The sequence below is a fragment of the Mus caroli genome, chromosome 7 (genome assembly GCF_900094665.2).
Source record: "Mus caroli chromosome 7, CAROLI_EIJ_v1.1, whole genome shotgun sequence".
Taxonomy (NCBI): domain Eukaryota; kingdom Metazoa; phylum Chordata; class Mammalia; order Rodentia; family Muridae; genus Mus; species Mus caroli.
In genome coordinates this window covers 85,073,198-85,093,504 of record NC_034576.1, presented here as the reverse complement: position 1 = coordinate 85,093,504, position 20,307 = coordinate 85,073,198, and the positions used below count along the sequence as shown (strand labels likewise).

Here is a 20,307-nt window from a genome sequence, read left to right as displayed (position 1 = left end):
AAGGAAAGGAAAGAAATTGAAAGAAATCACTCACAAGGAAAGGTTATTGATTGAAAATGTCTGAGGCCAATTGAGATAGGCCTACTAATGTCTGTCTGTATGCCTCATTCTCTCTCTAATTCTTTAAACATATGAGAATTAAAACACGAAAAATATCTTACATCCATATCTTGGGGTAACCTCACAACTGTCTAATACTTTAGCAAGAATGAATGCAAGTTTAAGCATGTTGTTTGTATGTATTTTATGTTGCTTGTATGTAATAGCTAAGAATCCCAGCTCATGTCTGCAAAATGAAAATGATGTTAGGAATCTCATCAGAAGAGTGTGAGAGTTAAGACCATTTACTTAGATCACATGCACCTTGCTGTAGTAGGCCCACATGGGGCTCTCATATTTGATGCCTTCAACCACCAGCCAGATGGCAAAGGAAGCCCAGAAACCACAGGACAGACTAAGAGGAAATCAGAGTTGGAACAGAGCCTCATTTGCTCTCAGACATGGACTCTAGTTAATGGGTCGAGACCAAAGGGAATGCAAGCCCAATCTGTCCCCTACGGTGACAGCTTTCACACTTGTTTAACTGAAGGGTGCTCATGGGGTGCTGTGGGAAGAAGTCTGATCACTCTTTGATAATATGTGCTGGTCCCTAGGCAGACCACAGGGCTTAGTAGGCACTGGCAAGTGGTGGAAGTGAGGGATTTCTAGAGTCAGAAGATCATGACATTGATTTACTTAAAGATGAACTTCCTCTATTACCAGCCCTGGAAAAGTCACTGTGGGAGAAAAACAAAACACATTGAGACCCAAGCATATGGCCTTCTCAGTTCCTTGGAAATAACTGCAAAGTGCTTATGGGAATGTTGGTTCATGAGAATAACTTCCAGAGTCCTGTGGGTGGCCATTGGGGTTTGGAAATAGTATTTTTGTAGTAAAGAAGCTTGTTGGTGAGGAACAAGTACAGTGACCTGACATAGAGTCCATTCAGAGCCAGTTAAGAATTCAGGCCTATTGATCTCAAGATGGCCTTTGGTTTTGTTCAAGAACCCTCAGCTCATCTCTGTACAATGTCACATACACATGCTTATCTGCTGCATCACAGGGATGAGACAGTGTCCACATAGGATGTCACCCTGGCCACTGCCAAGCAAAGAACATAGGTTTTTGTTTATTTGTTTTTGATTGACAACATAAGATTTTGAACTAACTGCCCCTTAACAATGATGGAAAGAAAAAGCAAGCAAGCAAACAAACAGAAGTACAGACGATTCCTTGATGAATTCCTAGTCCCTCATCACTACCGACAGTGATGGATTGAAGGACTCAGGGAGCACAGTAGGGGACCAATAAATAAACAGATACTGGCTATTCACTCATCACAATGCTCTTGTTGATCCCCACAGACATTCTCATTTATGGGGTGCACTTAAGGCATCATGGTTTTACAAAGCTCTTTAGCTCACTAAAAAGCTCAACTAGCTTGAGGACGGCCATCCTGGAGTACCACTGGATTAACCAACATGGGAGAAAAGGGCGCTCTTGGCCCAGTTTCTTCTATTCAGTGACAGTTGATGAGCTGCTACTAGTTAGGCAGGAAGGGGATAAAAAAGAGCATCATATTGTCTGTGAGCATCCTGCTCAAGTCACTGCCACAGTCACGTCTTTTCCTAAGATGGTGGAGGAAGCACTTCTCTCTGGTCTTAGCATCATGTACCATTGTACTTTATTTAAGTCATACTTGTGTGTAAGCAGGTTTCTCAGAAACATGGCCAATGGATAGCTTTGAAACTCAGTCTTCTAGAATAATGCAGAGTTCCAACACTGGAATTCATGTAATTATCCAAAGTACAGAGAAGATTTCTTACAGGACAGTAGAGTCCGTTCCATAAAGAGTGAATATTGCCTAGTATGGCTACAGAACTGCTCAAGGGAAACCATCTAGTTGAATGCTTCAGGTTGGGGATAATACAGGGATGATGTGAGGCCCACCTAGCATTTTGATTCCTGGGACTCAATGACTCAACATGGACATGGGCATACCAATGGCCTTCAAGATGTCCCTTATTGCAATCTTGGAGTTGACATCACCTGATTCCTAAGGCAGGCCATGAAGCCTGCATATGGTAGGCAGGGCTCAGTTTTGGGTAGAACACCTGCCACATGACCAATGAAGCATGAAACCTGCATGTTCCTCTGGTTGTGTGACAATTTATAGAAGGCAAGCGCTATGGTCCCACTTTTCCCCTTTCCAGCCCTGCTTTGGCAGTTGCTCACACCATGGGTAGATAGCAGTTTAGGTAGCAGAGGGCCAGGGAGTAGAGCAAGATTATCCTGGAGGTAGACACTCATGAGACTTGAAAAGCTGTCAGGTTCCATATATGAAAACTTTTACTTGGAAACCCCATAACCAGTTTCCCCTTTGGTTCTCCTGAGTCCCTTCAGAGAGGCCCCTAGAGTGTGATGTCATTGGACCAGATCTTGGAGGAAAAAAGTTGATCTGATTTGGGCTTTCTGTCTGTCTCACATATGGAACTATTCCAACACTGTTACACTGGCCAAGCCTGATGAGACCAGGGCATCATCATCCACTCTATAGAGAGGTCAGGCACAGACAACATCTTTTTGGAGGGGCTTCTGGGCTGTGTGATGATGGATGGTACATCATGATACCTCTTCTATTACTGCATGGCATGAGAAGTACAACATCCATGACTTTTCTAGAAAGTGAAGCCCTTTCTTCTACATGTCTTCCTTCTGGGTCTTTGAGCCTGACATAAGGCCAAATCCAGGTGCTGGATGATATTTACAGCATATTCCCCAGTACCTCATACACCTGTCCTATCTCTGTTTGTTGTATCCCTTCCATGACTCTAAGACCTGGAAGCATACAAGATTTCTGCCCCGTGCCATCTTAACTGCAATCTACATTTGGTTCCACCAGCATCTGGTGGGCTTGGCCATGATCCAGCCCTTAAAGCTATCCTATTACCCTGCTGGAACCCTCTCAGACTCTGGCTCTCCATTTGGCCATTTGGCTGGTACTGGGTCCCTCTTCTTTCAGTTGACATGGGATCCAGTAAGACAAGTTCATTTGAAGCTATGTCAAGAATGTGGAGAGTTAGTTTCTAGACTCTCATCAGGATTTTTGAGGGTTACTGATCAGAGGCCATGAAGATGCTTTGAGTAGGACTTGCCTAATGTACTAAGATGCCCCTGAGACTCCATAACTATGGTGTGGCCCAGGTCAGCTTGGAAGAACAGCATCAAGTTACTTGCTTCTGTTTTATTTTTCAATCAACTTCAGCCTGACTTCTGCTCCTATCACCACACTGAGGCTCTCAGGAACAGGCCACCATCGACCCCCTAGTGGCTCATTACTTTCCCTTTTGGATTCTTATCAAGATCCTTCCTTCCCTAAGAAGCTATTCTCAGTTGTTTGTGTCTTACCTTGGGCCTGAGTCACTCACCTGAGTTCAGAGCCCAGGTCTCCTTGTGCTTCACTACATGACACGAACAAAACATCTGATTTTACTCTTTCTTGAAGAAATAATGGTTGTACCTGCCTCACAAGATTGTCCTGAAAATCATGAATGACTGTCTATAATAGGTTTACAGACAGGGCTAGGCACAAACTACAAACTCAAAAATACTAGTTAAGGGTTTGGGTTGTCCTAAACTGAAAAGAACACCAGTTGATAGACACAGAATGAAGACAACAGAATGAAGAATTTGAGCTTTTAAAGAGCCATGCTTGAGCTGGTGCCTGGCAGGGAATGTTTCTGGGTGAGCAGCTCTGGTGCAGCTGGACTCTATGGGGAGCTACAGGCCTTTAGGTGGAGCATGGGACATCCTTCCTACCTGCCTCCAATTCTACTAAACGCCTAAATGATCAAAATAAAGACCAAGAAAAAGCATCTTCAAGAACATCCATTTTATCTAAACCCAGGACATTGTTCAGGTCCTAAACATGGTGTCTATTCTAAATTGATGTCTTATGAGGAGCCATGGCACAGCTGGGCTTGGCCTCCCTCATCCATAGACTTCAATTACGGAGAGGCTAACTGAATGGAAGACCATATCTTTTGGTTTGAGGAAGGATTGGGGCAGATTTGAGGTGAGAGGAAAGAGGAAAGTCAAAAGGACATAGTGCCAACACAGCCTTATTGTTACCAGTGGATAAAAGATGAGATCACTCACAATAAAATGGCAGCATGGTCATGGGAAAACAACTGCTCTGGGAATTTTAGTGTGACTTCTTAGTAAGTGTGGGTGTCCCACACTATTGTCCAGCTTATTTTAGACAGCATAAACATTCCTGTCTCACTGGTAGGGTCACATTATTTATTCTTACAAATCCCAGTAACTCAAGTCATAGAACAAAAAGCAGACCAGAAAGTCACTTGAATGTAATTCTCTAAGGTTAAAGATAACCAGGGACTCTCACACCAAATCTGCCCTGATCCTTCCTCAAACTGAAAAAAAAAATGGTCTTGCATATGCTTAGCCTCTCTATAATTGAGGTCTATGGACAAGAGAAGCCAAGCCCATCTGGAAACAGGGTTGATTAAGTGGATCACCAGAAAAGCCAGCTAAGTAGACTGGTTTCTAGCTCAAGAGCAGAGGTTGGGAAGTAATAGGGATATATACAGAAGTTCCAGAGGCCACAGTGAGGCATTAAGCAAAAAAGGCACAAGAACAGAAAGCTTGGGAGTCATCCCATCATAGTGATGAATTGTTGAGTTAGGAAGTGTAGCTATCAGGTATCAGCGGGGTCATCAATAAGGAACTTGATTGCCCCCTGTATTGGCAAATGTTGGTAAGGAAGATAGGACCTGGTGGTGTGCCCTCCAGTAAAATAGAAAGTATCTTGGAGACCTACCTATTGAGCCTTATAATGTCTAAGAAGAAAGGTTAAAATGGCATACATAGGAAGGGAGAACACAGAAGCAATGAAGACAGGAGGTTAGGAAAGTACCCTGTCCATCACCTGGCCCTAAGATGCAGTGCTGGAGAGAAAGAATGATCTATAAATGTTAGAGAGAGCTGATCACAGCATGGCCAAGCAAGTGCTATTTTTCAGAGGTGATAGCCGGAGACCAGAGCGTGGCTCAGGCTGGCTGGCTCTTGTTAGGAGCATCCTGTCTCCTGTTGCTTCTACAGCCTACATGGTCAACAGACTATGGACTATATCGGGGGTAAAGAAAAATGTTTTATTTTTCTTGTTTTGTTTTCCTCCCAAATGCTTGTGAAATTCTTCTCTCCCATAAATGCCATGATTTATAATCCAATGCTGTCTATCGAGTGTCCTAATGACCACGATGTATTCTCCACATGGTATTTTGTCTATTTTTAAGGAGCCTGCTGGCTATGACATTGATTTCCCTTTCCTCTAAGGCACTTTACAGCCTAGTCCCCCTGATAAAAATCAGGTAGGTAAGAAACTAAAACAAACACCATGCCGTGCCATTTGCCGCAGACATTCCTGATTTCCAAGAGGCTTTAAAGCTCGGAGTCTCAGGGTTTTAGGATGTCAAGATTCTGAAAATATGTTCTCAAACTATTCCCAGAAAAAAAATGTTAGTGTCCATGAATCAGCAGAGAGCAGCAGCTAAGAGCGTGGGCTCAAGAGTCAGACAGACTTGTGGTCAAACAGGCCGAAGGGGCCAATTGGCAGTCATGGAGTCTAGGGTAAAACTCAGGTCTTGCTTCAGCCTTGCATGCCTTGTCTCTAAATGAGGGTAATGTCTAACTCTCAGCTTTGCCAGGGAGACTCAAAGAGATGAAAATGAAAGGTGCTTCCTGTTGAAGGATGTCAACAAGTCTCATTACTTTTCAGTTGAACTTAATGCTTGGATTGCTTTGTTTTGTACATTTCTCTAGGAAAGACGTCAATAAACTAAGGCCACACACACAAGCAACAGCAAAATAACAATAGTTCATTTCTGATTTTTTCTCACTACAGGCTACCTGATACAACGTATACTATTTTATAGGGTAATGAAGACAATAATAATAATAATAATAATAATAATAATAAAACAGCAGGAATGGGCCCCAGAAGCTGTCACCTCCAGGTCCCCACTCCCTTCTTACAAAGCTGTGACAGTCCTAATTTCAGTGGTTGTGTCTTTCCTACATGACACATACATGTGAATGCGTAGACATGCATCCTCTTACATACACTAATATGCTTCATGCAGATTAACTTTGAATAGAATGAAAATATGCTATTGACGTCATAGCAAGCTTAGGATTTATAGTTAATTGGCAATATACCCAAATTGCCATTTATTAAAAGCAAGTTTTTATGCTGATATTGTATTATACAGGAAAAAAAACCAGAAAGGGCCTTTTATCAAATACTCATCTCTTCTACTCTTAATATTGTGAATACAGTTACGTTCCTGGCAAAGAAAGCCAAGAAGCAATTCAGCTTAATCCCTACAAGGCGCACTCATGAGCAGACATTCCTCATAACGGGCTGTCCTGAAAACTAGCTCTCCCCCATTCTACCTTTCACCACTAAAAGCAAGTTGGAGTTTTCCTTGGACTGCTTTACCCACACAGTTGAGATAGGCTGAGGATGAAGAAACTGAAGCATGGATGACGTGGCACACTTACTGCTGCACATGGGCATCTGGCATGGTCTCACGAGGGGGAGCCCTGGCAGGTCCCTGCACAGCGTCTCAGCTACGGAGACTCTTCGGCCTTTGGCAGTGAGTTTTTGACACACCTGCTTTCTTCTCTGGAATCCAACCCCACAGGTGACAGAGCACTGCAATTAGAGTTGATAGTTAGACAAAGCTCGCACATACCAGCCTGCAGGGGACAACACAGGCCTGCCTGCAGGGGGCAGCACAGGCCAGCCTGCGGGGAGGGGGGGCAGCATAGGCTAGCCTATGGAGGGTGGGATGGGGGGACAGCATAGGCTAGCCTGCGGAGGGCAGCTCAGTCTCCAAGGACTATTTTCACTGTATAGCTTCTCATCTCAACTTCTCTCCTTTTCTTTCTTTCTTTCTTTGTTTCTTTCTTTCTCTGTTAATTTCCCCCCGTCCTTATTTTCTTTCTTTCTTCAGTCCCTTCTTTCTGAGATTAGCAAGTAACTGACAGTAATCTATTGTAGAATTTGTGATTTCATTTCTGATGTTAGAAGTGATGCTTACTTTATTTTTTTTGTGTGTGTATAGTGTGTGTGTGTGTGTGTGTGTGTACACTCGTTTATGCACCACCACATCTGGCTCTTTTGTAGTTTCTGGAGATCAACCTAGGTCTTCATGCTTGCATTGCAAATCCTTTATCTACTGAGCCCTCCTCAGCCCTCTAATACACGTTTTCTCTGTATGATGAGGTAAAACAATAAATGGAAAGTGTAAAACAGATATGTAAAATCAATATTGCTGCATATGTTCATAGTAGCTACAGAAATTAAGTAGTTAACAATACATTTAGCCAAAAGGTAAGATTTGCATGATGAAAATTATAAAACATTGATGGTAATCATTGAGATAGATATGCAAAAACCAGAAAGAGAACCTATGATGACAGATCAGAAGAATGAATGTTGTAGAATATGCACATCACCCCAAGCAATCTGCATAGCTGAAGTCATCCCTTCAGAATACTAACATAATGCCCCCCCCCCAATTCAAAATGCCTTCACAGGCATTTTGAAAAATCCTAAAGTTTGTAATAAACAAACAAACAAACAAGCAAAATAATAATAGTCAAATCAATCTTGAGAAAATGGAAGGGAAGAGGCCCTGCAGTACCCAGCCTGGCTTTAATATACACCACAAAGCTTTGTTAGTCAAACCAGGGCAGAATTAATATAAACAAAAACATCTAGAGTAAGGGCACAGAATAAAACTAAACCCGTGTGCATCTGCAATCAACTGATTTTCAGCAAAGATGCTAAGGACGTGCACTAGAGAAACAATGGTTTCTTCAATAAGCACTGCTGGGGACCGGCACACAGAGGAATGCATGATCGATCCCTATTTCTCAAAACAGGGGAAAGAAGAAAACCTAAGACTTGAAAGCAACCAGAGAAGGCAGAGGAACACACATGCTTGTGCAGTGGAACGGACAAGAACTTTTGGATGAGCCCTTAAGGGTACAGGAAGCAACGTCACAGTCGAATGGGACTTCGTCTCGCTAAGAAGCTTCTGCACCACCAAGAAAAGGGAACGAGTTTCAGAACGAAGAGAGGAGCCACAAAAGGGGAGAAAAGCTTTATACCCTATGCCTTTGAGAAGAGGGTGTAACTCAGAACATACGTGTGATGCATAAATCTCAGTGAGCAAATCCAAGCAGTACCATTAACAAATGGGCAAATCACCTAAATAGACACTTTTTAAGAGAAGGCATTCATATGACCAAGGGGCACATGAATGGTCTCACTATACCACAATGAGCCACAATGAGATATTACCTTACTCCTGTAGGACTAATTTTATCAAAAAGACAAAAGGTTACAAGTTCTGGTGAGGGTGTGGAGTAAAGGGGCCCTGCCATTCCATTGGTCCACAGCAATGTCAATTAATGTACCCATTGTGGGAAACAGTATGGAATTTTCTCAAAAAAAAATTAAAAGAGAAGCAGCACATGTTCGGGCAATCCCACCAGTGGATATTTATCTGGAGGAAATGAAGTCAGTATGCTGAGAAGGAATCTGCCTTCCCACGTGTGTGCACTTCACAGCAGCTGAAAGATGAAGAGCATCAACAATAAACGGATAAAGAGACCATGGCGCATTTATATCATGGAATACGTATTCTGACACAGGAACAGAACCCTGTCACCTGTGATGACATGGATGGAAACTGGGGGTCATTATGTTAAGCAAAATGAACCAGCACAGAATGACAAGTGACAATATAAGAATTCTGTAGCCTGGGGAGTCAGGGCAGAGGGCAGAAGGATGGGGACAGGTTGATAACTAGGTGTGAAGTTACAGGTAGGTAGGAGCAGGACACTCTAGTGTGCTATCATCCAGTAGGATGATTACACACAGCGATAATGGACTGCACACTTAATAAAATTAGAAGGATTTTCTTTTGGTTTTTGTCTTAAAGAAGTGATATACATTTGAGGAGATAGACATGTTTACCCTGTCTTAAACAGTAGTTCTCCCCCCCAGCCCAATACACACTTCACATTTTCTATATCGGTGAGCAAAATAAAATGGGGGGAAATGTATCATTGGGTATTTTTGAAAGTCTTCTAAGATCCATATATGGAGACATGGTCCCTAGAGTGGTGCTAATGGGAAGAGCTGTACCTTAAAGGGATGGGATCTGAAGGGATCCCTAGGTCCCTGGGAGTACACCCTTAAAAGAGATCTGCAGACCCTTCTCATCTATGCTTCCAGCTCCTAGATTGAGATCTGACCACTCACTCATACCTGCTACGTCCACTACACTCTCCAATGATGCAAGCCCTAGTGGCTTTAAGGCTACTAAAGTGTGAGCTACATAAACCTTTGATCTTCCTGAGTTAATTGGTGTATTGCTGGGTTAATGCAATGCAGACCAATACAGAAAGGCGCCATTCAAGAATGACCCAAGCTCTGATTCCCAAAATAACATTAGTACTAAGTAATCACCTCGGGCACAGGCAGTTCTAATCTAAGGCATTCATGCAGCCTTATTAAGTGCATAAGGGGAAAACTGGGAAAAAAAAAAACAAGCTGTTGTAGGTTTGGTATTTTTTTTTAACCACAATTAATTTCAAAAGGAATACTCTGAAGTCACTATAGAAGATTTAAAAAACACGAAACTTGGACAGTTATTTTAATGGCATTGTTTTGACTTGAGAGAATAACAAGGGCCTTCTGCTAAGCAAGGCAAGAGAAGTAAGCCCACTTTGGTTACGACATCACTTCCTTCCAAATTCCCAGTTTGTCCATTATGTTAACCAGGTGATGTCAAGGCTTCTGGTATTTACATTCTGCTCTGCTCTATCAATTGCTGGTTGATTAGTTTTAATCTTATACTTTAATGTTTCACCACTTATTTTCTTTAAAAACAAACAAACAAACAACGTGATTGACTTCGTAGGGTCTGTGATTTGAGTCAACTTTATAATATTCTGGTCCTCTGGGTTCATCAAGAAGGCATAGGTTCATCAGGACGGCATATCAGACAGTTCTCTGGCCTACTTCTGTGGCCTGTTCCCAGGAATAGCAACCGTTATAGAGTGAATGCTCTGCTACGCCTTCCATACTCATATCCTGCTCCTTTGTCTCCTTGCGTTGAACACTCATGGCAAACAAGGGGCTTTCCTTATTGTTCTGTTTACCTCTTCTGCTCTTAGACCTTTGGGCTCTTTAGTTAAGATAACACCCAGGCAGGCTGTCTTCCAGTTTGTATTTTCTTAGCATATAGTAGTCCATGAATTGCTCATGAGCTTTTATTAAAGGAGGTCAATGGTTGCTATTTGATCTCAATACTGAGCGTTCCTTTAACAAACACTGGTGAGGCAGTGTGCTTGCCTGCTCCTACAGCCTTCAGTGCTGCTAAAAACAGTGTTCATCCAGCTTGGTGGCTCCTTTTTCTGTCATTTCACTGCATCTATTCTATTGTGTGTGCCATCTCTCTGATCACAACTTCTTATTTTGTTGTTATTGCTAATGAATCAATCTTTGCTTGTGTTATTGCACAATTTTTATTATGTATACTTATCATCAACACACACACACACACACACACACACACACACACACACACACACACACACATAATTTAGGGCCGAATACTCCAAAGGGTCTCTCTGTGCACACTGTGAGTCTCTGTGTTAGTTTCCATCTACTGCAGGAAGACGCTTCTCTAACAAGGGTTGAGGGAGGCGCTGATCTGTGGATATAACAATAGGCCACCTTACGTTTCTTTAGCAGAATAACAGTAGTAGGTTTTTCACTAAGGCCCATGACTACCTATTCTCAGTTTCTTGGCCGCTTTAGTAGTAACAAGTATGAGCTTCATCTCATGGACTGGGCCTTAAATCCAAACAGAGGTTTGTCCGACTATTTGTTCCACTATACCTTGCCAGCAGGTCTCTGGTGTAAGTCACAGGGTTTGTAGCTGGATGATATCAATGATCACAGTTGTTCTTTAGTAGCATACAATGTACCTTCAAGCATCATGAATGCCAGCCAGTAGGGGTGAAGCTTCTAGCTGGGTACTAGCTCAATTTCTCCATGTTCAATGACATAACGAAGTTTCTCTTCAGCTGTAGGACTTATCATGAGATTTTGCAGAGTAACCAATAGCCTTGGCAGTAGCCTGTGATGCTTGGGGAGGGGTCTTTGAGATCCCTTTGGCACTGGAGTTTTTATGTGGTGATATAGGATCTCTAGTCTGGGCATTGTCTTACCCAGTCTATGCTGATTTCACTTTAATTTCTTTCATGTATGTATTAGATATCATACACAAAACAAACTCCGTGGGTTTTGTTAACTTTTTATTTTGTGTTGTTGTTTTGATTTTTGTTTTTGTTTTGGAAGAGAGAGAGGGAAAGGGAGATGGAGATGGGGAGGGGGAGAGGGAGGAGAGGGGGAGAGGGCTGCTTGTGGACGTTGTACATCGTGGTGCGGAGCCTAGTGCGCACCACGATGTACAACGTCCACAAGCAGAGAGGGAGAGGGAGAGGGAGGAGAGGGGGGAGGGGGAAGCAGAGGGAGGGGGAGCAGGAGGGGGAAGGGGGAAGGGAGAGGGAGGGGGAGAGGGAGAGAGGGGGGGGGAATGTGGAGAGGGGGGGGGGGGGGGGGGGGGGAAGGGGAGGGAGGAGAGGGAGGAGAGGGGGGAGAGGGAGAGGAGGGAGAGAATATGATGTTAGGGAGGAGGTAGGATCTGGGAAGGGAAGGTGGAGGGAAATAATACAATCAATACATTGTATAAAATATTTTAAGTAAAAAGTAAGTTAACAAGCATTTTCAAAATAGGTTTTATTTTTGTTCTTGGCTCCTCCTTGTCTGTTCCTGTTGTCTTTCCGTCTCTTTCTAGTCTCTTCTAATCACCATAAAATCTCAGACCTCACTTTTAAGCCATTTTCCCCTGGACCTAAGATGGCGACTTCTTTGGGAATACAGAACCTGCTTGTCCTTCTCTCTGGGAAGTGCCTTATCCAGTGGCTTGTGTGACTCTGCTTGGGATGGCTCCCTGTACCCTGAATCTTCCTACTTCCAATCTTTGTGGTTGCATTAATGCACACATTCATGCTGCTGCTCTGGAAGCATCCATCTATAGATGGACAGACATACATAGAGGATGGGCTAATAAACTTCCCATGGATTGTCATCAAGACCCTATAATCAAATCATTTATTTCCTTTATCCACAACTCTGTTCGAGTTGACAGCATTTGATTGGTTGCTGGGACTAGGAAAGGAGGTTTTAAATTACATAATGCGGTAATAATTCAGCTATTGCTGCTTCCATTTCTCCCTTCACACCATTTTATCTTTGGCATCTTTCCTCCACAAAGAGGTATATAAATGTGGTCTCTACTCCAGCTCTTGATTCTCCACAGTTCTTCAGGGACAATCCCAACTCCTGTGGTTAACACATGGTCCTTAAGCCACTATCTCTCTAATTAAAGAACAGGCATTCAAGGTCTGCCACACTTAGTCCTCTGGAAATCTGTATCCCTCTTGGTACCCAAGGAAATATTTGTCATCACTCAACTTTCCTTCTCTTTGACCCACATTTTTATGGCGTCTTGCAGGTGTTTTTTGGGATGTATAGTTTAGAATTTCAGCCATTTCACTGTTCATCGACAACAGAGATTCTATCTTATTATTCTCCTTCTGATTTGTTGTTTTTGAATTTCAAAGAGGAATGATTTTTTAAATGCCATTACTGTCATGTTTAAAAGAAAATATACACCTAAAATTTTCATATAATAAATGTAAACATCAACTTTTTCTTAATTACCACTGAACCAATTTTGTTCACATAACATGGTGGTAAAAAAAAACTGTCAAACTTTCTTTTCATTAGACATCTCTAATGATGGGGATATGTTTGATGCACCTCACACACCCCCTCCTTTTGTATGGCAGGATCATTTGTAATTCCCTTTATTGAATAGAAGACTTACAGAATGTTCAGAACTGTAGGAGAGGTGACATATTTTGGGCCCTCAATTTCACTAATAAGGCCTCAGCCTTGTGATGAAACATCGATGATCTCACTGAAGATGTTTGGCAGATTCCCAGGAAAACCTTTCAATAATAACATGTCCTAAATTCTTGCATCTCTGCAAATGTTAGTCTAAGGTCTTTGAATTTGAAGGTCAGTTGGGCAGGGTATAAAATAGTTCACCCACATTAATCTTAATTATGCTACTCTTTTGTTTTCCAGTACAGAGTAGTATTGCTGAGATATCTGATGCTAGTACAGTTTTCTTTCTCTAATAAGAAACTTGATTTTCTTGTCCAGGTGCAAAAAAACCACATATCATTTTTTGATCTTTAAAATGGAGTCATTTTAGTAAGATCTGTCTTAAAAATTATTATTTCCAGTTTTTGTCATTACACCCAGGTTTCTCAGGAATAGGGAGTACTCCTTCAGTGTGACAATTTAAGCCTTTTATTCTGTTCTATCCTATTAGGTGATATTCTTAGGTGGTGATTTATATTCATTAGATTATTTTCCATTTACTTTTCTTTCTTTTTTTTTTTCTTTCACAACAGATTTTATTGGTCGAGGAGCAGAGTACAGACATTCCAATTCTTATTCACGTACCCAAAAAGAGCCATATACTGTGTTCACGTACCCAAACTCTGAAGTCACATTGTGTTCATGTGCACAAATGAAGAGCTACATATTGTTTTTCTTTGAACTTATTCCAGTGATGTTCCAGCCTCAAACTCGGCAAGTTCCCCTAAGACCTCTCATAACAACCAAATGCCTGTAATCCTCAGTTCCACCAATTCACAATGTTACGCCACACACAGAACAGACTCAGGATTTCCATCTTTCACAGCACATTATCACAACTGTTAGGAAAATGGACTGCCATGACCACAGACATCACAGTTCTGACAGGGCAAGGGCCAAGGACTGGTTTTGTTACAAAATGGTTCTACTAGAAACACGGAACCAGATAGAACTGAAAATATTCCAGACACGAATGCACGACTGAGACGCCAAATTGCCATTTAGTATGCTTTGTATTATAGGATATAAAACTAGCCCCATCTACGGAATGTTATGGTGACCCCCGAGACAGTCACAGCCTCTCCTGATTCAGTATCCTGCTATTTTCTGGTTGTACCAAAAAATAAATAACCAGCATATGATTTAACCTCTTAAAAAAAACCATTTACACTTAAACAATGGAATGAGGTGGGATCCCCTCACCTTTTAAAAATGTTTCTAGAGCTACTAAAAAACTCGCATTTACAAAATAGTTGATAAAAATATTCCTCTGGATTGTACAAGAAGGGAGGCGGGACCACTGACAGACGTGATGGATGCTTAGTCGGACTTAGCTTCTTTCTCTTCTTCAGAGGCAGGACTCTGGTTTTCCGTCTCTCCATTTTCTGCAGGCAGCTCTGTGGTTTGCTGGTCAGCCATGTCAGCCTGTTTGCCCTTTGCTCCCCTCTTCCCTTTTATCTGCACTTTTTTGTCTGATGCTTTATCCTTTCCTGAGGCCTTTTTCGGCTTCACGTCCACCTTGGCAGGGGCGGGCTTGGCCGACAGCCTTGCGGAGCGGTGCTTGGGTGCTCTAACCTTCCTCTTGGGCATCATGGCGGTGCGGGGTGGGAGACGCATGCGTCGTCAGATCTGTCACCGAGGAGCCGCACTGCCAAGCCGCCGCTGCCACCACCACAGGAACTGCTGCGACCCGTCACAGGGGTGGCCCGTTTACTTTTCATATTTAGCATTTTTATTTGTTTGAGTCTTTGCACATATTGTTAATTATATTATCTATGTCTAGTCATTCCTGAGTTCTTTCTAGTTAAGTAAAAAATTTGAAAGAAATTCACCTTTAGTTTTCTAATTCTTTCCTGAAGCCTGCTTGCTATATTTGTATGCTACTTTTTTCTATTTATCTACTTCATTAGATTTTATATTTTAATTTATTTCTGTAGTTTTCTTAGTTTCTTTCATCTCATTTTGTAGCATTGTTATATTTTCATATGATTCAAGGACAAAAATTGTATATGCTGGTGTGCTAATCCTATTGACTTTTAGTGATCCTTGCAATTTTCTGATGCTCCCATATACATCACTAGCCCTCTGTGCTTTTAGAGAATACAAGTATAAGGCAGTAGAGTATTTCAGAATGTTATCTTCATGGTGAGGACTCCTTCTGGCCTCTGGTGTTAAAATGTAGTCCACAATTTAACCACAGTTTTGAGGTTGTTTTCTCTAGATGCTCCCAAGGAAATGAACATTCACTTTTCCTTCACCCCATGTCATCCTCCTTCCAGATGTCAGTTTCTAGCACATCCTTTGAAGGTCTGTGTGGTCATTCTTCATTCACACACTTCTTTTGGGTTCACTGGACTCCACTTTGCTCACTTTACTCAGTGTTCTAATCAGAGTAGAATCATTTCTGCCACGGCACTCCAGTGGAGTCAGCCTGTCAGGCAGAAATGCCTAAAAGCTGTTCACGAGGAAAAGAATTCCAAGGAGGCTCTCCTCCTGGGGTCTGACGAAAGCCAGTTCTCCAGTTGGGTCAGTTTGACAGGCGAAAGCCTGGAAGCTGCCCACGAGGAAAAAGAGTTCCACGGAAGTTTCCTCCTGGGGTTTGGCGTTTCCCCTAAAATTAATTTTCCATTCCCACGTTAGTCTAGTGTATGGATCCACGTACTCTCTTTTTAGTATTACCTTATTGTTAATGCCTTTTAAGATTGTATTCTGAATTAGCTAAAGCCTCTCCCAGTGTTCCAAGATCCCAGATAGCAGCAAGGAGCTTAACCCATTCAGTAACTAATTAAGCACTACAATAAAACAATATACTATCCTGATAAATGGGAATTCTCCAGACATAGATAGGAATTAACAAGGCCTAGAGAATTTTGGGGTCAGTGACACTACATCACTCTTGAGGCCTGTCAAGAGTTAAACTCCCTGGAGCAATTAACACTAAAGTGTAAAACTCTTGCCTGGCACAGGGCTGATCCGAGGCAGGTGCTAATCTCTAGTGTAAACGTATTCCTTTTGAAGTCACTCCTCTTGCATCTGGAGGGATACTAATCTCTAAACATTTATCTGGTTCCTACAAATTCTTTTTGTAGTCACTCCTCTTGCACCTGGAAAACTTCAATGTACCGTATCTGTTATGATTTGCAATTTTTGATATTCGCTGTAATATAATTAGTCTAAGCTCGACCAAAAAATTACATTCAGATTCAACACCTCTCTTGCGTGTGTGTCTCTGTCTGTCACTTCATCCTAAGCTTTGCCCAACTACTCTAGAGACTCTTTTCCACGCAGGCACAGGGGCCCAGAGGGTCTGCGGCACATTTCTTTGGCTGGGTATGTGTTTTTGGTTTCCATGCTCAGTGGCTCTTGGCCCTACACCTCTTCCTCTCACCACCTGGTGGTGGCTGGATTTGTAGTTTCTGCTATTAAGTTTGGTTTGGCCTTTGCTCCTTATGCTGTTTATGTGAAAATTACCTCTGTCCTTTTCCCTTTGACATCCTAATGGTTTTATTTTTATTTCATGTTCTTTTTTTAAAATGAGGGATTAGAGAACATTAAAGATCAGTGTTGCCACCATAAACTTGCTTCTTTAGAAGCCTATTATTAATTACTTTAAAGGAACTGTTAAAAATATACATTTAGACACCTTGGTACCCACCATTTATGACTGAAACTACCACTTATAGGTTGATGATTCCTACAGTCACAATGTTGGCACAAATCCCTCCTAGGCTGCAATTTTTTCAAGGCCTTTAAGGACCCTCAAGCTGTGTGTGTTTCAATAAAGCCTATTTTGTCTCACTTTTATGTCACCTCCTGAGTCTTTCTTTTCTTTCTCTAGCTAACTTTAAGATCAGTGCCACACTATCCATTAGCTCGCCTAGGACAGATATATAGAACTTTTCTCTTTTTTTGCTCATTCACTGTCAAGTTAATGATCAAATGTGTCAGTTATGTTTCCCTAGATCCTTTCAAAACTCTACTTAAAATATTTTCATTAATTTGTTGATAATTTTATTCAATATATTTTAACCCAATCTTCCCATTAACTCCTCCCAGCCTAAAACTGTTACTTCATATTTCACTTGACATTACTGTGGCATTTACATAGGCATTTCCAGTTATACTAGTTTTATGTGTATTCGAACTGTACACAGAATTAGCTATTCACATAGAAGCAAATCATTTCTTATTAATGAGAAAAGCACTGGCTACTCTTCTCTATGCCAACAGCTTCACTATTTCCTAGTCGTCCAGATCCAACTTCTAGCTTCTATAGCTTCTCTGTCTCCCACGTCTTCTTGCTCTAACACATGATCCAGGCTGTCATATTATATTTTAGCTTCTGAATATTCAAATACTTCTGCCAAACTTTAGAGGACCACAGGGATACATATGAATAGTCTAAATCCTTTCTTATCTGTTACAACCTCGACTTTTCCTCTCATGTCCCATCACTTCCTTAATGCATTCAGTTCTCAGTCCCCATGAGACTCATGATCTCGAAAGTGTCACACACTACCTACAATACCCTTTGGTCTCATTTCCACAGAGTTGCCCTCATTTCCTCAGACTAAATATTAAAGCCACATCTTCTACATACTTTCCTAGGGCTGAATTGGGAAGTGAGGTTTCTCCATTCACCATAGTTATATACATAGGATAACTATATTGAGCCCCCTACATGGCTATGAGCAGTATTTCATCTATGTGCCTTCTTAAAGTGAGTTCACTTAAGGCTGTGTTCTTGGTTGTCTCTCATTCTGGGTGCTTCGAGTGATCAATACAATAGCATTCAGTAAATGTCTGTTGTTTGAGGGACCAAACATGTAAGGCTATGGGAATGCAACTATTCAATTTAGAATGAGCAATTATAAGCTAATACTTATCATAGTATAAATAGTTAACAGATGTGGGTCAAGGTCAACATATCCGTAGAATAACACAGGTAGAATGATCTGAATCCAGGTATCATGTATTTGCGTGGCTCTACCAAGTACAAATTATAAAGGGAAAGATTAAAAATGTAAAGGAGAAGCCCAACCAAGGTTCTTAGTCTTTGTAATAAAGAATCAAGAAGTCTGGGGCAGGGCAAGATAAAGCTCAGTGGTTAAGAGTGCATAGTGCTCTTGTTGAGGGCACACGTTCCATTCCCAGCTCACATGTTAGGTAGTTTACTGATGCCTGTAACTCTAATCCAGGGCTATAATGACATCTCTGGCTTCATACATACTTGCATGCGTGTGTGTGTGTGTATGTGTGTGTATGCACACACACACACACATCAAATACACTTAAATTGTTTTTTAATCTTTGAAAAAAATTTGAAATAATAAAGGAATTCAGAAATCGAAACTTCTTGAGGTCAAGTCTATTTTAAGTATGAGCTGAAGGTTTTTACCATAAGAGTGCATACATATACATATGACTGTGAAAGAAGTATCAACACACACAAAGACACACATACACACAGTGGGGGTGAGTGACTGAGATTGAGGGAGTCAACACCTTTCATGTACTTCCCACGTTCACAAACAGCTTCTGAGTGAGCATGCCTTGGCTCTGGGCCAGTTTCTCACAAGTGCTGGTTTGAGCTCTTCGGGAAATATTTAGCAGCTGAAACAAAGAAGGAGCAGAGCAAGAGATGTCGTGTGTGGCCCTTACCTTCGACCAGTCTCCGGCAGCCAGCTGTGGGGGGCAGTCTGTCCTGGCACAGGACTTATGAGACGATGCCTTGGGTCCTTGGCACAGCTCATCCGACAAGTTCAAAAAGCTGCCATCAGTTAACAGCTGTCGACAGGTGACTCTCCGGTTCTGAGTCCCCCCACCGCACGTCCTGGAACACTAAGAGACAGGGAAGCAGGGGGGCTTACTTTCTGTTAATGAAAAGCGGGGCCACCACTCTCATCACAGGCAGAACAGGCCGTGGTTTGCCACGCTGCTGTACCTGCTGCCACTCTTCAATGTGCCAGCTGGGAGGGCAATCAAACTGATTGCAGGCTCGTAAGGCATGCGGCTTTTCCTCTCTGCATTCCTCCGGAGGGGCTGGGAATTCCTCAGGATGGAGGCAGTATACATCTCGTGTCTGGATTCCAACACCACAGGTAGCTGAACAGGCTCCCCAAGAGCCCATGTGCCATCTGTATCAAAAGCCAAGTGGGGAAGAGGCAAAAAGCAACTGAGGAGAGGTGAACATCCCCCAAAAGGCAAAACACAACAAACACAAACGATCCCAAGCTTCTCGCGGGACCCTCGGCCAGTGGTTCTCAACCTGTGGGTCACGATCCCCCTGGGATCACATATCAGATAGTTACATTACGATTCACAATAATAGCAAAATTACAGCTGTGAAGTAGCAACGAAATAATTTTTGGTGGGGGGAAGGGTCACTACACCATGAGGAACTTTATTAAAGGATCGCAGCATTGGGAAGGCTGAGAGCCACCGCACTCGACCTTATTACTGTGTATAGGCTCCAAACTATGGTATCTCCATGAATATATATGATTAACACAGAGAAACATGACATTTAAAGGGAAGGCATGTCAGGGAAGTGGTTAAAGATCTCACTTGTTTGGTGCGACCCTGAGTGACAGGGAGTAGATTGCTTTCCCCTGCCCTGCCCTAACACCATCCATCAAAACTAAAATCTTGACTTGGTTTTGAGTCTCACGGCAAAGATAATTTACAGAGGCAACAAAGGAGATTTTTAAAATGCTTACAAACACATTTCAGGAAGTCTTCAGGGCACCTGGATTCATTATTTGTAATATCCTTGAGAAAATTCCTTTATGGTAGGGTTGGATTTACAGTACATATATAATGTGATTCCTTTCTAATAAGGAAAATCATGTTTCCTAGGGAAACAGCTGGAAAAATGAAAACCGCAGCAGCAGCAGCAGCAGCGTTTGACTCATATTTCCAAGTCACTTCAGTGAAGATTCCTGCAGCTTGCTTGCACCCCCCCCCACCCCCCGAAGCTCACACGCCCCATTTCCTGAAGTGCTGGAAAATACCATTTTTAAAAGTCTTTGCTCCATCTTATTAGAGAGATTTTGGACATTATGGTTATTTTACTTGTGGATGTTTGATTTTTTTTTTTTTTTTTTTTGGGAAAAAGAATTCTTAACTAGTTACCACAGAGATACTCA

At 42.0% G+C, this 20,307-nt stretch overlaps 1 protein-coding gene across 2 annotated transcripts in view; it reads right to left on the bottom strand.

Annotated features, from left to right (window-relative positions):
• The window catches only part of Adamtsl3 (ADAMTS like 3), a 270,398-nt gene that overhangs the window by 43,719 nt on the left and 206,372 nt on the right, over positions 1-20,307 (bottom strand). For both annotated transcript variants that reach the window (XM_029480045.1, XM_021167800.2), the window contains exons 18-20: positions 19,104-19,296; positions 18,821-19,000; positions 6,622-6,775 (exon numbers count right to left, since the gene is read on the bottom strand). In XM_029480045.1, coding sequence (XP_029335905.1) covers positions 6,622-6,775; positions 18,821-19,000; positions 19,104-19,296 — 527 coding nt within the window. The remainder of the gene's footprint in view (positions 1-6,621; positions 6,776-18,820; positions 19,001-19,103; positions 19,297-20,307) is intronic.